The 17,541-nt window shown below is 57.9% G+C and overlaps 1 protein-coding gene across 1 annotated transcript; it reads left to right on the forward strand.

Annotated features, from left to right (window-relative positions):
• The first annotated feature begins 1,561 nt into the window (after nt 1-1,561).
• GRK1 (G protein-coupled receptor kinase 1) lies at nt 1,562-14,736 on the forward strand. Its single transcript, XM_049647283.1, has 7 exons — nt 1,562-2,260; nt 3,566-3,693; nt 6,472-6,629; nt 7,341-7,424; nt 10,173-10,297; nt 12,170-12,371; nt 13,425-14,736. Exons 1-7 carry the CDS (start codon nt 1,562-1,564, stop codon nt 13,721-13,723), a joined length of 1,695 nt encoding a protein of 564 aa, XP_049503240.1. The 3' UTR covers nt 13,724-14,736.
• Nucleotides 14,737-17,541: the final 2,805 nt, after the last annotated feature.

A 17,541-nucleotide genomic window follows, 5' to 3' on the forward strand; every position in this document is an offset into this window, starting at 1 on the left:
TGCAACCCCTCACTTCCTCCCCTCTTTAAACTATAACCAACCCCCATTGGTTCCTTTTCTTCCCCACACGTTTACTGAGTACCTGCTGTGTACTAGATAGACAAGGCCATGCCTTTGCAAATCTGACACTTCTGTTGGGCCTGGCATCCCCAGATGTGCCCCAGGTGTCTCCTAGATGTCCCTGTGTCCCCCAGGTGTGTCCTCCAGTTGTGTCCCAGATGTCCCCCAGGTGTGTGCCCCAGGTGTGTCCCCTAGGTGTGTACCAGCTGTGTTCCCCAGGTGTGTCCTCCAGATGTGTGCCCCAGGTGTGCCCAGGTGTGTGGGACACCTCCAGGTGTGTACCAGATGTCCCCTAGATGCCCCCCAGTTGTCCCTCAGTTGTGTCTCCCAGGTGTGTCCCCTAGGTGTGTCCCACATGTCCCCCAGGTGTGTGCCCAGATGTGTGCCCCAAGTGTGTCCCAGGTGTGTCCTCAAGGTATGTCTCAGATGTCCCCCACGTATGTGCCCCAGGGTCCCCTAGGTGTGTCCCCCTGGTGTGTGTCCCAGGTGTGTGGGACATCTCCAGGTGTGTCCTGATGCCCCCCAGATGTGTCCCCCAGGTGTGTCCTCCAGGTGTGTTCCAGACGTCCCCTAGGTATGTGGCCCAGGTGTGTCCCCCCAGGTATGTCTCTAGGTGTGTCCCAGATGTCCCCCAGGTATGTGCCCCAGGGTCCCCCAGGTGTGCTGCTGGCCTCTGCACCCCTCTCTCACTCCTGTTTCTGTGTGGGGCCTCAGCCCTGGGTGTAGCTGGGGTCTCCTGCTTCGGTCCTCACCTCACCTGAAGCTTCTACAGGCATTCTGCTTTGCTGGCACAGCCCAGGAGAGGGGAGGGAGCGGACGTGGAGCTGATCCCTGGGCAGGTGCCGGGGTTACCTTAGGTCTCAGAGCTGGCAGGTGACCTGGGGGCAGGCTTCTGTCCGTGTCAGGCCCGGTCCCCACACAGCCACAGTTGCCCTGCCAGCGGGGAACCATGGACACCCCAGGAGGCTGTTCTCCTGTGAGCTCTCACTGCCTTTTCTATGTGAATTTCTATGACCACCTGTTTTTCTTCCCACTTGCTTTTTTTTTTTGAGACAAAAATGAAATATAGTGGGAAAACCACCAGCCATCTTTACTAAATCAGGGTTTCTCCTGGGCCCCTCTGCCTTCTGTTTGGTCTCCTGTTGTCTAGAGAAAACAAACGTGTCCCCGCCTGCCTAGGCTGAGGGCAGCTTCAGCCAGATGCAACGGGGCCCGGGTTTGTCCTTTCTGTCGGGCCCTCAGGAGGAGGGAGCCCCGAGGACGGACCGTCTAATCCAACTGGAAGCCGCTTAGGGGATTGTCTTTTTCTGGCACCTGCTCTGTGACCCCGGGCTGGGATTTGGCCAGAGCTGCGTCAGCTGGGTCCCCTGGGCTCCTGGCACGGCCTCCAGTCACCCTTACACCTGCTGGGACTCCTGCCATCTGGGGAGGGCAGGGGGCACGGACCTAGGGCGGCAGGTCAGGCCCCTCGTGCCCGACGAGGTGGGAGGCCAGCGCCAGGATGGATTTCGGGTCCCTGGAGACGGTGGTGGCCAACTCAGCCTTCATCGCTGCCCGGGGCAGCTTTGATGGGAGCAGCGGCCCATCCTCTCGGGACAGGAAGTACCTGGCCAAGCTGAAGCTGCCCCCGCTGTCCAAGTGCCAGGGCCTCCGGGAAAGCCTGGACCTGGCGTTCCTGAGTGTGTGCTCAGAGCAGCCCATCGGCAAGCGGCTGTTCCAGCAGTTCCTGGGGGCCGACCAGAGGCATGCGCCGGCTCTGGAGCTCTGGAAGGACATCGAGGACTACGACACCGCTGACGATGACCTCCGGCCACAGAAGGCTCGCGCCATCCTGGCTGCGTACCTGGACCCCCAGGCCGAGCTCTTCTGCAGCTTCCTGGACGAGGGGACCGTGGCGCAGGCCCGGGGGGGGCCCGTGGCGGGCGGGGACGGGCTCTTCCGGCCCCTGCTGCAGGAGACCCTGGTGTACCTGAGCCAGGCACCCTTCCAGGAGTACCTGGACAGCCTGCACTTCCAGCGCTTCCTGCAGTGGAAGTGGCTGGAGGCCCAGCCCACCGGGGAGGACTGGTTTCTGGACTTCAGGGTCCTGGGGAAAGGCGGCTTCGGGGAGGTGTCTGCCTGCCAGATGAAGGCCACCGGCAAGTTGTATGCGTGTAAGAAGCTCAACAAAAAGAGACTCAAGAAAAGGAAGGGGTACCAGGTGGGCAGCCGGCCGCTCACATCGGGCAGGAGGGAGCGCCCCGAGACCCGCAGGGGGCCACCTGGGACCGCGTCCAGCCCCACATGGGACGCTGGGCCCTCCCTGTGAGCAGCCTTCTTGCCCCAAGCGGAGCACAGGCCCCCTCTGGCCCGGGCCTCGGCGTGGCCGCTCTGAGCCACCGGCCCCGGCTCTCTGCACACGCACGCGAGTCGCCGTGGTCCCTCCTCAGAGGGGGGCTTTGTGTTGTTGGTGTGGACGGCACCGTGCATCCCGCTGGCCTTCTTGTTTTCACCAACACCATGAAATATAGGAGCTGGTGTTGGAGGGAGGCTGTTGACCCATTAATCTGGCTTTCTGGGGCTCTTCGGGCCCTGACTTGGGCCCTGACAGAGCACATGGGGGGTCCAGCCAGAGCTGGCAGTTACTAGAATGTTTTCCTGGCTCAGGTGAGCCAACGGTATGGCGGGTTGCCGCTTGGGGTCTGCTGTTCCCAGCTCGGGTCAGACTCCCTGTAGGGAGGACAGGGAAAGCTGAGCTCATCTCCTGTTGCGCTTGGTTCCTGTCCTCTCCCGCTGCATAGAGCAGACACAGCTTTTTGGGGTAAACAGCAGCCACCAAGGGTGCCTGCGTTTCTTGCCAGCGCTCCCCACTTGGGGCTGCGGGAGCAAGCAGGCGTGGTCTCACCCGATGGTGTCTTCTGTCCCAAGTTCAGGGTCCTCACTGAACTTAACACTCGGCAGGACAAACCCAGAACCTGCCCACGCAGCGTGGGTGCAGAGGGGCCTCCTGAACCATCGAGGGTGCCTCCTTGGAAAAGGAACTCTGCTTTCCTTGCCCAAATGCAACTTTAAAAGACATTCTAAGTGCACATCGTGAGGTTTGAAAATGAAGATAGAAAATGAACAGACGAGGGTGGGTGCCCAGCCGTCTGCTGCCCCGGGGCCCGGCGAGGAGGGCAGGGTGGCAGGGGGCGAGCCTGTTGGACATAAGGAAGGACTGGAAGGAAAGCCTCGAACAGGCAGCCACAGACATGCCGGATCCTCACCTGGCGTTTTTAAGGCTGGCTGTCTGACTCCCGCCTCCTCCCGGAGGCTCCAGGAAGCCTGAGTCCTCTGGACTTTGTCTCTGGGGATGGGGCGAGTGAGACACGTGTGTAGGTTACTTGTGGTTGCTTTGTGTTTCGCAAGCTGCTTCAAATGCGTTTGTAACTCTGTTTCTGTTTTCTGGCTTGTGGGGCTTGGGCTTCTATGGTGACATCACATTCCCGCTTAAACCTGGGTACTTATTCGAGATCTTGTTTTTCAGGGTGCTATGGTAGAGAAGAAGATTCTAGCAAAGGTACACAGCAGGTTTATAGTCTCGCTGGCATATGCATTTGAAACCAAAACCGACCTCTGTCTGGTGATAACTATCATGAACGGAGGCGACCTGAGGTAAGCAGGGGGCAGGCTTGGAGAAGGGGCCCTGGGGCCCTGGGGGCTGTCCCACCTGCACAGAATATGCTAACACCCGAGGAGAAGTCCTGCCCCCCATCAACATGCTCCTCTCTGGCCCCTGGTTGCCGACTCTCCAAGCGGTGAAACGCGGGGCTGTGGGGAGGTGGCTCACGGCTCTCTAGTTGCCGGTGGACGTGGGGTTTGTGTGGCGGCGGGCGTGGGGCACAGGTGCCGTGGGTCAAACACTAGTTGGGGGGACAGATGAACGGAGGGTGAGCGAGGGCCCTGCTCTTGGGGATGGCGGCAGAGCCGGAAACACTACGTGGCCGACTTCAGGAGCTGTGGCTTTGCTGTCAGCGTGTCTTGTGCCTGGACTTGCCAGAGGCCTGACAGCCTGGCTCTGGGCTCCCGTGGGAAGTCAGACCACTGGCCCTCGGCGGGGAAAGACCCAGATGCAAGTCGGGCAACCTGCCCGCTCTTGCCTCAGCATGCTGGTCTGTAAAATGGGGATGAAGAATAACACTAGTGTTCTCAGGGCCTTGTGGGGAGTAAGTTAATACTGTCACACACCTGCGGGAGAGTCACGTGGCACACAAACAGGGCCATCACTCTTGGTGTTGCCTGCAAGCCCTCTGCCTTCATTCTTCCTGCTGGATTCGTCACCACTGAAGCTCCGTCAGGTGTTTGCCGGCCGCATTTCCCAGGTGCGGATTCTGAGCCTTGAGTAAGGAACCCGTGTGAGGCCACACGGAAGAGGAAGTACAGGCAACGTGACTGAAAGCGCAGAGAAGGTCATGACATTGTGCTGTACTGCACTCTACTGTATGACATCACACTGTCCTAAGCTCGTTGCTCTACACGGGACTGGACTGGACATACCACACCGTCCTCTACTACACCATCCTACACCACGTTACACCACGCTGTCCTGTGCTACACTATACTACACTATGCTGTCCTATGCTATGCCGTGGTACCCCGCACTATACCATACTACCCTACGTTGTCCTGTGCTACACCCTACCACACTATGCCACACTGTGCTACTCTACACGGTACTATACGATGCCATACTACCCTATGCTATACTATGTTACAGCACAGCGTCCTCTACTTTGCTGTGCTGCTCTACTCTACTGTATTGCATCACACTACACTGCTGTGTACTGCTCTACACCACACCGTGCCACACTATGTGACATTGTACCACGCTACACCATACCGCGCTACAGCACACTGCACCATACTACGGCACTATGCCGTACTAGACTGTGCTGCACTAGACTCCCATAACATAGCACGTTACGTGACACTGTACTGTACCGTACTAAACGACCCAACTCTACCCCAGGCTGAACCACACTAGACCAGACTATAGTATGTTACGCTACACCGTACTACACTGTCCTGTACTGCACGGTAGTGTGATACACGCCATACCATTCCATATGACACTGAACTACACTGCATGATATGATACTGTGCTACGCTATACTCGACTATATTATACCACAGTATATTAGACCACAACCTACTACGTGATATGATACGTCTCACTGTACTATACGATACTACACTATGCCACCCCATGCCATGATATGCCATACTACACCGCTCTATATTATACTATACTACATCGCACTACGCCATCCCGCACCGCACCACGCCATACTACGCTATCCGACCGTGTCATTCCCTCCTACGCTACCGTATACCACCCTGTGCCATAACATGCCACGCCATACTATGCTACTCTGTATTACGCTACACTACACGACACCTTCTACACTACACCACACTACACTACACCATACTACACCGTGCGGCTCTCTACGCCACTATACTACTCTATGCTACACCATACCGTACTATACTGTGCCACACTGTGCTACACTGTACTACGCTGCATATTCCACAGCACACGACCACACCATACTGTATTACACCACACTACACAATACCACACCACGCCACACCATCCTACGTACACTCCGTTACTCTGTTATGCTTGCTCAACTCTCCCACGCTGCATCCTACTACACGCGTCATGCTGTACCACGCTACGTTACACTACGTTGTTCTGTGCCGTGCTGTTCTGTACTATACTTCACTACACTACGTTATACTACTCTGTGCACTACACTATATTATGATACCAGTGCAATGTAAATGCCACTTATTTTGTTGTCCTGGCTTTCTCATGGTCTGGCTCACGTGAGGTTTCCTCTCTTGTTTTCTGAGTCTGCCTCTCCCTGGTTGCTATCTGGTATAAATAGTTTGTTTCCTTTTATCGGTAGGTCGTTAGGTCTTGCTTCTGCGCAGGATGTGATAGTGGAAAGATGGGGAGGAGGGAGGCAGGAAGGAGACCGTCCCGCGGGCCCACCAGGAACCTGCGTGCGTGGGCTTGGTGAGGTGGCTGCCATGCTTGCCGGGGCGCCGTATTGAGTCCTCAGGCCGCTCACACAGGCTTCCTTCACCGCCCTCTGCCCTTCCTCCCTTGGCTGGCACGGGTGAGATGGCTTTGGGGTCCATTTCCAGCTTTGCAGGCCAGTGTGGGGGAGGCAGGGACAGCCGTGCACTCTTCTGTCTACCCTTCCCCATGGCGGTGGCACTGCAGGCTCTTAGGGCTGGTGCCGAGGCCCCACAATGACCACTTTGCTGACACAAAACAGGATTTTGAGGCTCTCACTGTTTCCTGAGATCTTACTTCCTATGGAAACTGGGGGCACGTTGTTGTGCCGGAGAAGCATGGGCATCTGCGTGGTCTGCCCCCAGATACCACATCTACAACGTGAACGAGGAGAGCCCTGGCTTCCAGGAGCCGCGTGCCGTGTTCTACACAGCCCAGATTGTCAGCGGCCTGGAGCACCTACATCAGAGGGGCATCGTCTACCGAGACCTCAAGCCTGAGAACGTACTTCTGGATGATGACGGTGAGGTGGCCTCCCTCCCCTCCCGCCCTCCCCCTTCCCAGTATCTCCGTCCTGACTTCCCCTCCAGACCTCCCCTCGCCAGACTCTCCTCTGTGGCCCGACAGGTCATTGGTAGGGAGATGGGCCGGTTTTGATGAGTGTTATAACTTTAAACGGCACCAAAGGCATCTTAAAGTTTGTTGTTCATTTCACACATTTTGCACAATTGTCTCTAAAGTTTTTGATGGATTTAGTTGAAATTTGGTACATAATTAGGCACCAAGCATTACAGGGAGTTAACTCAGGAGTTAACTGTGGAACTCTTGGTGAAGGGTTAACATTTTTTCCTGATCATAAATCCTCGGTCTGTCACTCGTTCTGCCTTTTATGGGATTGTCATCAGAAAGCGACATTGAGATCTAGGTTTCCTTCATGTCCCTTAGATACCCTCCCTTTGTGTCACCAAGTCATGCAAACGTGGGCATTCTCAAAATGGGGTTTGGGTGGATTGTGCCCCCACTCACAGCCGCAGATCTGCTGGGACCCCTGCAGTCTGGCCTTGGCGCCCTGGGGTGGGCCTGTGCTGCGAGTGTGTGCCCGTGGGCACACATGTGCCCTTGTGTGTGTGTGTGCATGTGGGCAGAGACTGCCCTTGGCTCCTGCAGGCTTGGGAACACCAGGCGCCTTTGTTCTGTGGAGCTGCGTGTGACCTCAGTCCATGTTTGCTTTCAGGTAATATCCGAATATCTGACCTTGGGCTGGCCGTGGAGCTGAAGGACGGGCAGACCAAGACCAAGGGCTATGCAGGAACCCCAGGTTAGCACCTGAGGGCAAGGGTGGGGGCTGAGGACCTAGGGGTTCGTGGGGGTCCCCATCTGTCATAGTGAATAGCAAAACCACGGGGCCTGGCCAGCAGGCACGCCCGGCAGCCGGAGAGCTGCACCCACCGCAGGGATGACCCATCCCGCCTGCTGGTCCGGACGTGTCACACCCTCTGAGATAGAAGCTTCTGCTTTCAGTGGCTTTCCGGACATCAGTGGAATGTGTTTGTCTGGAGGGGAGCCCGATCACGTTGGCTGGAACCCTGAGGGTCTGCGCTCATTGGATCACCGGCTGCACCCCCACCGAGGCAGGCAGCCTGGGAGAGCCCCGAGGGGTACCCAGCCCCCACCGCAGTGTGGCCAGGGCCTTCGCTGTCCAAGGGAGCCCTGGGTAGGGTGTGAGGCAGGCGGGGTGGCCTCAGGGGAGGGGGCTGCCCTCGTCCTCTGTGTGTGCGCGGCTGTGTATGTGCGCACGCACACGTGTGTCCGTGTTTGCTTGTGTATGAATGTGTGTGCACTGTGTGCGCATGTGTATGTGCGTGCAGTGCACAACACATTCTGCTGCTCCCCCACGTCCCCCAGCCCAGGCCTGCAGAGAACCCAGGAGACCCTGGGAACAGGGGAACAGGGGCGGGGCGGGCATAGCACAGCTGCCCAAGCTGCAGGGGGAGCTCAGTGCCGGCAAGCCAGGGGCACCTGAGGGTCAGCCCCCTGCCCCACCCTGTCCCGGAAGGTCCAGGGACCCTCAGCAGATCCTCTCCTGGGTTGATCTGGCTTTGGGGAGGAGCTGCCACGGTGGGTCTGTCCTCACCTGTGGCTTTGTTTAGGGAAGGTCCTATCTTGAGTTTTCCAGGTCCTTGGCCAGAGTCTATGAAGTTCCAGCCCTGAGTGTGAGTGTGTGAGTGGAAACACCCCACATATTTTGGGGTGATTCAAATCGTTAGGAGAAGGCTGTGGAGAATAAGGCACCGCAGGCTGGATTCCAAGTGGTCTGACTCCAGGCCCTGGTGGTATCCAGGCCCGTGTGTGAGGGCCCCGCCGGCCAGCAGAGGGCCCCACAGGCTTTCCTGTGGCCGCGGCCCTTCTCTGAGCAGAGGGTCTCGTCTTCTGTGCCTTTGGGGGCAGGGGCAGGGTGTGACCCATAAAGAGGCCCAGCAGAGGTTACCGTGGAGCTTGGGGTGACGCCTGCTGGGTCCTCCCCAGCAGCCACTCTGCACCCTGCCTGCTATGGCCACAGTCAGCAGGCTGTGACCCCTGCGTGGAGGAGATGTGAGCGTGCCCTCTGACCCCATGGACGTGGGGCTGGGTCAACGTGGGGAAGAATTAGTAACTAGACAGTGGAGTGTTCACTCATTCATTTATTCATTTGCCCACTCACTCACTCATTCACTCACTCACTCACTCACCTGTGCATTCAGGTGACAAATGTTCACTGGTGCTTGCTCTTTCACGGATGCCATGTAGGTCCTGGGGATACAAAACGATGTGTCACCCAGGCCAAGTTTGGAAGCAGAGCAGAGGCACCACTGGGGTGTTTGCTCAGAAATTGATCCTCTCCCTGTGGCCTGGCTGGCCTTTCTCCTAGACCTTGTTTCAACCTAGAAGTTGTGGCCAGTGAAACACATCTTTCTTATAGCATTTGAGCAGTCTGGAGTCTTTTCAGTTCCTGAAACGCAGGACCTACAAAGGGGTGAAGGGGTGTCAGGTCCCGGAGGGTCTGTGGGATTTGACTCCTGTAACCTGTCAGGAACAGGTGAATCTCTGGTCACATCAGCTTGCCCGCCTTGCTGAGCACACCACCTATTGGAACCTGGCCGTGAACATGGTATACTGAGGGCCTGGAGGGACAGGAAATCAACAGACACATTAGCTTTGCTTCCCTTGGAATGTCTGAAGCGGTCAGGAACAGAAGCCACCTGCACCTAGACCATAGCACCGACCCCTGGTCCCCGGGGAGTGGACCGTGGGTCCCAGAAACTGGCCTGTCCACCCTTCCCATGTGCTGGCTGGCTTCCGTACAGTGGCAGGTAGGGAGTGGAGGCCCAGAGCTTGCTTTCAGGGATGTGGACCTTCACAATGTGGGGCTCCCCCATGTGGCCCCAACTTCCCAAATGTGGCTGACCTGACATGGGAACAGGTGGGGCAGTGGTAGGCATCTGGATTTGGAACATCTGGGCCTCACTCTATCCTTTTGTGCCCTTTTCCAGAATCAACTGGTAGTGCCTATCTCTGACCACACACACCCACCACCCCACAGGTCACACTTGTACCTGAGTGGCAAGCGAGGACTGTTACTGTCTGTGTGCTGTGGTCTCAGGGACCACCTCTCTGTCTGTCTGCTGTGTTCAGGGACCATCACTCTGCTGTGGTCTCAGGGACCAATCACTCTGTCTGTCTGCTGCGGTTCTGAGGGACCATCACTCTGCCCATCTGCTGTGATGTGCCACAGGGAAGATGGGGCCTCACAGCTCACGTGATGTGGACGGCAGTGGTTCTCAAGCAGGGGCAGTTCTGCCGGGAGGGGACACTTGGCAGTGTCCAGAGAGTTTGGGTTGTGACACCTGGGGGCTCTAACTACTTACTGGCCATGGGCCGGGAGTGCTGTTGCACATGCAGCCCGGAAGGGAAGGTCTGCGTGTGAAGCCTGTGGTTGTGCACGTGGGTCATCGGTTCCGTGCCCACTGGGGCCGGGTGAGTGATTGCCACCACGTGCTGAGTCTGAGTCTGCGCTGTTGCCTGGCAGGTTTCATGGCCCCTGAGCTCTTGCAGGGTGAGGAGTACGACTTTTCTGTGGATTACTTTGCCATGGGGGTCACACTGTACGAGATGATCGCGGCCAGAGGACCCTTCCGCGCCCGCGGGGAGAAGGTAGGAGGTCACTCTGTCATCCTGTGACGGCCCACTCGTGGGGGTCGTAGGAGCAGGTGTCCTGCAGCTGCCCCACGGTGACCCTGCTTGTGGCGGGGGGAGGTGCTGTTCAGATCTTGGGCACTAGGCTTCTCGTGGGCAGGGGAGGGGATGTGGTGGCCTCGTGTCATGGAGCTCCCCACACCGAGACGTGTCTCAGGACCAGCCGTGCCTGGGCCTCCCCAATCCCCCTCCCCACGAGCAGCGCTCAGCTCACCTGGGGCCAAGCTGGTCTAAAAGGGATGGGGATGCGGCCTCGTCCCCCCCCTGCCTTCCACAACAGACCAGAGAGCTCACTGTTGCCCCCTCCAGCACTGCAACCTCTCTGAATAGAGGGCAGTGGGCCTCACGTCTCTGTGCCCTGCCCCTGGCCCCCCACTCTCTCGCCTGCACCGTCTGCCCCAGAGTCTGCAGGGTGCTGTTACCCCAACCCACCCAAACCACAAACACAAGCTCACCTCAGTGACACCCGGGGTCTAGCTCAGACCACCATGACACAACAGATGCCACAGTAAAGCAAGTCAAATGAACTTTCTGGTTTCCCAGTGTGTGTCACATGTCCACATGCTACAGGCTGCTGAGTGTTCAGTGGCTTTCCATCCAAAACAGTCCACGTACCTTAGTTAACAAATACTTACAGCTAACTGGGAGCTCAGCAGGTTGTGATCTCTGATCACCATAGCAAATAAAACAATAATGAAAATGTTTGAAATACTGTGAGAATCACCAAAATGTCACAGAGACGTGTAGGAGCGAATGCTGTCGGGGAAGTGGTGCCAGCAAGTCTGCTGCCATTTGTAAACACTGCAGCGTCCCCCATAGATGGTATCTGGGGGCCTCGCCGCCTGCTCGAAACCCAGCCTCTTCTGGCGGGTGGGCCGCTGGGCATGTGGGGAGCCGGGGCTGAGGAGGCAGGGTGGGCAGGAGGCGTCTCCAGGGCCTGGTGGGAACAGCAGTATTTAGGCGGCCCCGTGCCTGCCTGGAGGTCACACCCTTCACTTTCTTCTGCCGGGGTCCCGAACGTGTCCGTCCCCAGGTCACCCTGGTCCTGAGACACCCAGTCTTCCAGGAGCAGAGTCCTCTCACAGCTAACACAGCCGGCTGCTCTGTGGCTCTGCACGGCCGCCCTGATCGCTACTAACTCGTTTTCTCTCCTGACTTGCAACCACGCAGAAGAGCCAGTGCTGTGGGATCCGCACAAAGCGGGGGCCCCAGCACAGAGCCCTCACTGACCCCACGGCCCTGACCAGAGGCCCTGTTTTCCGTGTGTGCGAGCCTGACGAGTCAGGCACAGAGTGTGCAGTGGGCCCACGGTGGCCCACTGTGTGTCCCACGGCCCGTGGCCAGCTGGGCGTCAGACCTGCGATGGCAAATGAAGAGTAAGCCTGTGTCTGCACAGTGTTAGGAAGGCGGATCTAACGTGTGGTGAGAGCACACGGCCAGCGTTTGCCGAGCTGGGGGGAAGACAGGCTGCAAAGGGCACAGGGCACATCTGGGGTCATCGTAGGGCCCCCTGGTCACTGGGAATGGGGTCCTGTGGTGTGGAAACTATACTCCATAAAGCAGATTCAAACTCGCCCTCAGTTTCCACCCAGTCAGGAGGTCTCTGCCAGCTCTGTCTGCAAAGTTGGCTCCTTCCCTTACCTTTCTCATTTTCACAGTGGGTAAGGAATGGTTATGTAGAGGCACCGCAGCATCAACCAGAGCACCCCAACCTTGACCAACACTGTTGGGGGTCCCGGGGACCACACATGCAGGGTCAGCCATTACCTTGGGCTGGCGTCTTCCTGGGCAGTATGCTGGCTGACGTGACATGACGCATCCCCTGTGCAGGTAGAGAACAAGGAGCTCAGACAGAGGGTCCTCTCCGAGCCCGTCAAGTACTCGGACAAGTTCAGCCAGGCCAGCAAGGACTTCTGCGAGGCACTGCTGGAGAAGGACCCTGAGAAGCGCCTGGGGTTCAGAGACGGGACCTGTGACGGGCTCCGCGCCAACCCCCTCTTTAAGGACATTAACTGGAGACAGCTGGAGGCCGGTACTGTCCTCTCGCCTTTGGATCTGGGGGGCCGCAGGGGGCAGGTCCGGCGGGAGGTCCTTGCTTGCTCTGCCCGCCCTGTTGGCACCTCCTGAGCTCTGCGGTGATGCCAGCAGAGATGCCCCGTGGCCTCCTGTCCCCAACTAACCCACCGTCCCCACTTCTCTGTCCACACAGAGGTTTCTCGGGCTGGTGTTGGGTGGGATGCTTGGGGTGTTGCCCACCTTTGAACTGAAGATCCACCCCTGTGCTTGTGGGTTCCCACACCCTGTACTTTCAAGGAGCCCCTGATCCAAGACAAGGCAGGATCCCTCAAGTCATCGTCTTGGGAGAACCTTGTTCCTTCAGTCAGTCTGTTGTCAGGTGTCCCTTATGGGACACACGTGTAGGTGAGTGTGTGCAGATGCAGCCCCAGCCCCAAGCCTATGGTAGGGCGTGTGAGCCGTGACTCCCCACGGGAGCCCCAAGCGTCATGCCCAAAGGAGAGGAGTTGCTTTTGCAGGGAGGGGGCTCTATGGCTGGGAGGTGGTCCTGGTGTAGGGAAGATGGGAGCCAGGAGATCTGGGGCCTGGCGGGGGGGGGGGGGTTCCTCAGGCCACGCCACCCGTCTGGCAGGTGGCCCAGCCCGGGGCCCACACTGAAGGGAAGGGCAGGTGGTGCGGCCACGAGGGTCACGTGGCTAGTGTTGTATATTGGTGACTGAAGGACTTCGGCTCCCGAGCAGGCTGGGAGACAAGCCGGCTTTGGAAAGAAATCGAGATGCTCAGCCTGACCGTGCTGGGTTCGAGGTGTTGCACCTGCAGACAAGGAAGCCCCCTGGGAGGCAGGTGTGAGGACACAGACCAGAGTAGGCTGTTCCTTCGCCATGGGCGCCCAGGAGGCGCATCCTGCCTGGACGCTAAGACCCTCACACCCGCCCAACGTGCTGTGCGGCACCCGGACACCCGTCCTGAGCCTTTGGACACCCCTGGAAGGGCAGCCCTGCTCGCTGAGCACACGGCCATTTCCTTCTCTTTTCGGCATTTCCCATCCCTGTTTTCTGTCTCCTCACAGGGATGCTGACACCCCCCTTCGTCCCAGACTCCAGGACAGTCTATGCCAAGAACATCCAGGACGTGGGCGCCTTCTCCACGGTCAAGGGCGTGGCCTTCGACAAAGCCGATGCCGAGTTCTTCCAGGAGTTTGCGACCGGCAACTGCCCCATTCCCTGGCAGGAGGAGATGATCGAGACGGGCGTGTTCGCGGAGCTGAACGTCTGGCGCTCTGACGGGCAGATGCCTGACGACATGAAGGGGGTTGCCGTGGAGGAGGCAGCCCCCGCGTCCAAGTCCGGGATGTGTCTGGTTTCCTAGGTGTGCAGGGGCAAGAAGGCCTCTGTGAGCCACCAGAGAAAGGCAAGGAGTGGCCAGATGTCCCGGCCCAGCTCAGGAGCCCAGCCCGTAAATAGTCTGCTTCTTCTGTCCCATTTCACTCAGAGACACAACCGTGGTTCTCAGATGGCACGTCCCACGATGCGTAACTCGAGGGCTCTTGTGGACGTCCCTGCCGGCAGCCGGGTCAGCCGTCCGGGCAAAGCATTGCTTGGCGTTTTGGTATATGTTTCCTGCACCTTAACTGCACCTTCCCAGGTGGGAGGCATTCTCCTTGTTGGCTCAGGAGTTGGCAGAGCATGGCCCGCAGGCTCACGGACACCAGTGGAGAGGCCTGGTGCCCCCCTTCATGCCCAGACTGTGCCCCCTGCCACCTGCCTGCTGCCAGGGCCTGAGATACCCACCACCTGCATGTTGGACATGCTGACATCTGCCAGGCGCTGGGGGCGCAGTCTCCCAGGGCTTGCGTCACCCAGGCTGTGTCCCAGTGTCCCAGAGGAGGGAGGACGGGGGCTCTGGGGATGAAGGCGACGGCAGCAGCCTCCCCCTCAGCTTCTCTGTGTCCTGAGAACATCTCCAGCCGATGGCATCTGGGTGTGCCGTTCTCCGGCCCAAGCAACAGCTTACCACCGGACTCTGCCTCCTGGCAAAGCCCTTTCCTGTGCTCCCGTCCTGGGCAAGCTTGGGGCCGGCTGGTCTTGCAACATGGGGTTTTCTGGCCGATGGCTAGGGCCAGACCCTGTCGGAATCCCCAGAGGCAACAGCACTGGAGTTTTGGGGTCCTAACCCTTACGAGCACAAGTATGCCCTCCTTCTGGCCTGTGGCCCCGTGTTCACTGTGTCCGTGTTTCCAGCTTCATCTTTAACCCCAAGAATCCCCACGTGCATCCTGCCTGGAAGAACACAGTCTTTGTAGTGGCCTCCAGATGATGTTCACTCCTGGGCTGGGATTTGGTGGCATTGGCCTTGGAACCCGAGACTGCCCAGGGGGCTCAGGTGGGGCTGAGCCCCTGGGGAGGAGCTGAGATTTAGGGCCTGAAGTTTCCAGAAGGGTCTGCTTTTCCTTAGGAAATAACTTCTGAGTCCCTGCAACTCATACACTGTGTCACATGCTGGTCCATGCAGAGAGCCACATGACGTGGCTGTGAGATGCCGGATTGCATGTGGGGGTCACGTGGGAAGACTCCCCCTGGGAGTGTCAGAAGACACCACAGCATTTACCCGTCAAGTGGGGCTGACGTTGGGTCCTGACAGGGGCTGCAAAAGAGGGAGTCCTACCTAGTTTTAGCACATGTCCTGGGGTCACTGCCTCCTTTCCCAGCTACCTCATGAGAGTCCACCCCGAGTATTGGGGTGCCCCCACCCTCAGACTGTCAACACCAAGTGTTCAGGGGCCCCCTTGCCCTCAGACTGTCATCCCTGAGTGTTTGGGGAACCCCTGCCCTCGGGCTGTCATCCTCAAGTGTTCGGGGAAACCCCACCCTCAGACTCTCAACCCTGTGTTGGGGCGCCCCCACCCTTAGACTGTTAACACCGAGTGTTTGGGGCACCCCTGCCCTCGATCTGTCATCCTTGAGTGTTCAGGGAACCGCCACCTTCAGACTATCAACACCAAGTGTTTGGGGCACCCCCACCCTCAGACTATCAACACCAAGTATTCAGGGGTGCCCCTGCCATCAGACTGTCAACACTGAGTAGTTGGGAGCATCTCTGCCCTCAGACTATCATCCTCGAGTGTTTGGGGAACCCCCACCCTCACGGGGTGCCCCCATCCTCAGACCATCAATCCCAAGTATATTGGGGCATCCCTGCCCTCAGACTGTCATCCTCGTGTTCAAGTAACTCCCACCCTCAGACTGTCAACCCTGTGTTGGGGTGCTCCTACCCTCAGACTGTCAACACTGAGTGCTGGGGGGATTGTTGCCTGCAGAAGTCCGTGTGCAGTCCTCTGCTCTCTGCCCTCAGAGGACCAGTGGGTCCTGCAGCCAACAGCTGTGGAGGGTTGCCACTCTGGCCCCCATGCCTGCCTGGCACAGGGCCGTGTCGTGTGTGGCCATGCAGAGGCCAGCCAGGTGGTGGAGAAAATCTGGCCTGTGCTTCAGAGGACCGTATGACATGAAGCCTCTGCCTTTAAAGCACCCTTGGACCAGAAAGATCCTTCTCTCCTGGCTGTGCGTGTGGCCCGCCAGAGGCAAAAACTGTTCTGGAAGGGCCTGGAGAGACGCCCAGCGCTTTCTGGTGTGTGACCTGGAGCATCTCTGCAGGCACCCAGGACCAGGGACATGGGGCTGTCGGCGGGCAAATCACCCTCACCCAGTCTTGCTTTGTTTTCCAGAAAGGTGCACGTGGACTAGGTAATGGCCATATGTGTCACTGCACTACCTTGTGGTGCAACAAGGACCTGTTTCTGGCTTTTATAAACCCATTTAATCTGTTCTAGGTTCTCATGGCCCTGAACAAAGAGTGATTCCAGCAGCTGTGTGGATGGAGGCCTGGCCTGAAGCCCCTTGGCGTCTGCCAGGGGGGCCCATTTGCCTGCGTCTGATGGCCAGATGGTCAGATAAAACACAGGACATCAGATGCATTTGAATTTCAGATGAACAGCAAATACTGTTCTTAGCGCGTGTCCCAAATTATCCAGTTTGTGATCTGGCGCCTGTTGCTGAAATGCTTCACGTGTAAGTAACTAATTCCTCTGAACCAGCAGGTCTGTCAGGCATAGTTGTGACTTCAGCGGTCTCCCCGTCATCGGAAGAGGTCTTTCCCAAGCCCATAAAACTCAAGCTGGCCTCAGTGCCCCTGCCCCCTGCTCCCCTACCTACAGGCGACCCTGCACACACTTGAACGGTGGTCTCAAGGTGCTAATTTAGGATGCCCAGTGCCTGTGGAAATTGCGACCTCCTGTGGGACATCCCTCCCCCAGCTCTCCTGGGGGTCCCGGCGGTGGCGGGTGGGGGAAGGGTCAGTGCCTGCCAGTGGTTTCTTCACAGTCTCAGGGGATCTCTGCTGTGGGTGGTCTTCCAGTCCCAGTCCCCCAACCTGGCACCCTCCCAGGGGGCTAGCTGTCCCCCACACGTGAGGCCCTCCCCCCAGCTCCAGCCTGGACCGCGGGGCTGGCCCTGACATGGGTCTTGGGGGCCGTCAGGGATCTAGTTAGCCTGCAGGCTTGTCTCTGGCTTGGGGGCTGCCCACACTAGGCCGATGAGGTTCCCCTGCAGAGATGCCTTCATTGCTGCCCCTCTTGTCCCACACCATAGCTGCCAAGGGGTCTTCAGACACCGGCCTGGACCCCTGCTGCAGGGTGCCTGGCACTTGGGCATCTGTGACCCTGGCCACAGCCTGGTGAGACTCACTGTCATGGGGTGTGACATACATCGTGGTGAAGATGGCACCCACTGGGTTTTTCCCAAGGATGGAAGGAGGCCAGGCAGCAGAGGGGCCCTGGGGGTACTGGCATCAGAACAACTCAGCACGACCTTTCATTTGTAAAAAAGAAAATGCAGTTTCTATTCAAGCAGAAAAAGACAAAAAGGGAAAACATAATGGATTCTGGATTATAATATGAACGCTGGTTATGTTCTTTTTTTTCAAAATCACCTATACAGACACCTCTGCAAACACACATATACACACACACATGCATGCACACACATACACACACATATTCAGGCACACCCACCTGTGCAGATACACATGTACACACATACACAAGTACATATCTATGCACACACACGTGCACATACATGCACACACAGCTGTGCAGATACATACATGCACATACACATATATGCATACACACA

This window comes from Panthera uncia (genome assembly GCF_023721935.1).
Source record: "Panthera uncia isolate 11264 chromosome A1 unlocalized genomic scaffold, Puncia_PCG_1.0 HiC_scaffold_16, whole genome shotgun sequence".
NCBI classification, from domain to species: domain Eukaryota; kingdom Metazoa; phylum Chordata; class Mammalia; order Carnivora; family Felidae; genus Panthera; species Panthera uncia.

Coding starts and splice junctions, on each gene's coding strand:
- GRK1 (XM_049647283.1), top strand. CDS start 1,562: ATGGATTTCGGGTCCCTGGAGACGGTGGTGGCCAACTCAGCCTTCATC. Junction 6,630..7,340: donor CGTACTTCTGGATGATGACG/GTGAGGTGGCCT, acceptor GTTTGCTTTCAG/GTAATATCCGAATATCTGAC. Junction 7,425..10,172: donor GGGCTATGCAGGAACCCCAG/GTTAGCACCTGA, acceptor GTTGCCTGGCAG/GTTTCATGGCCCCTGAGCTC.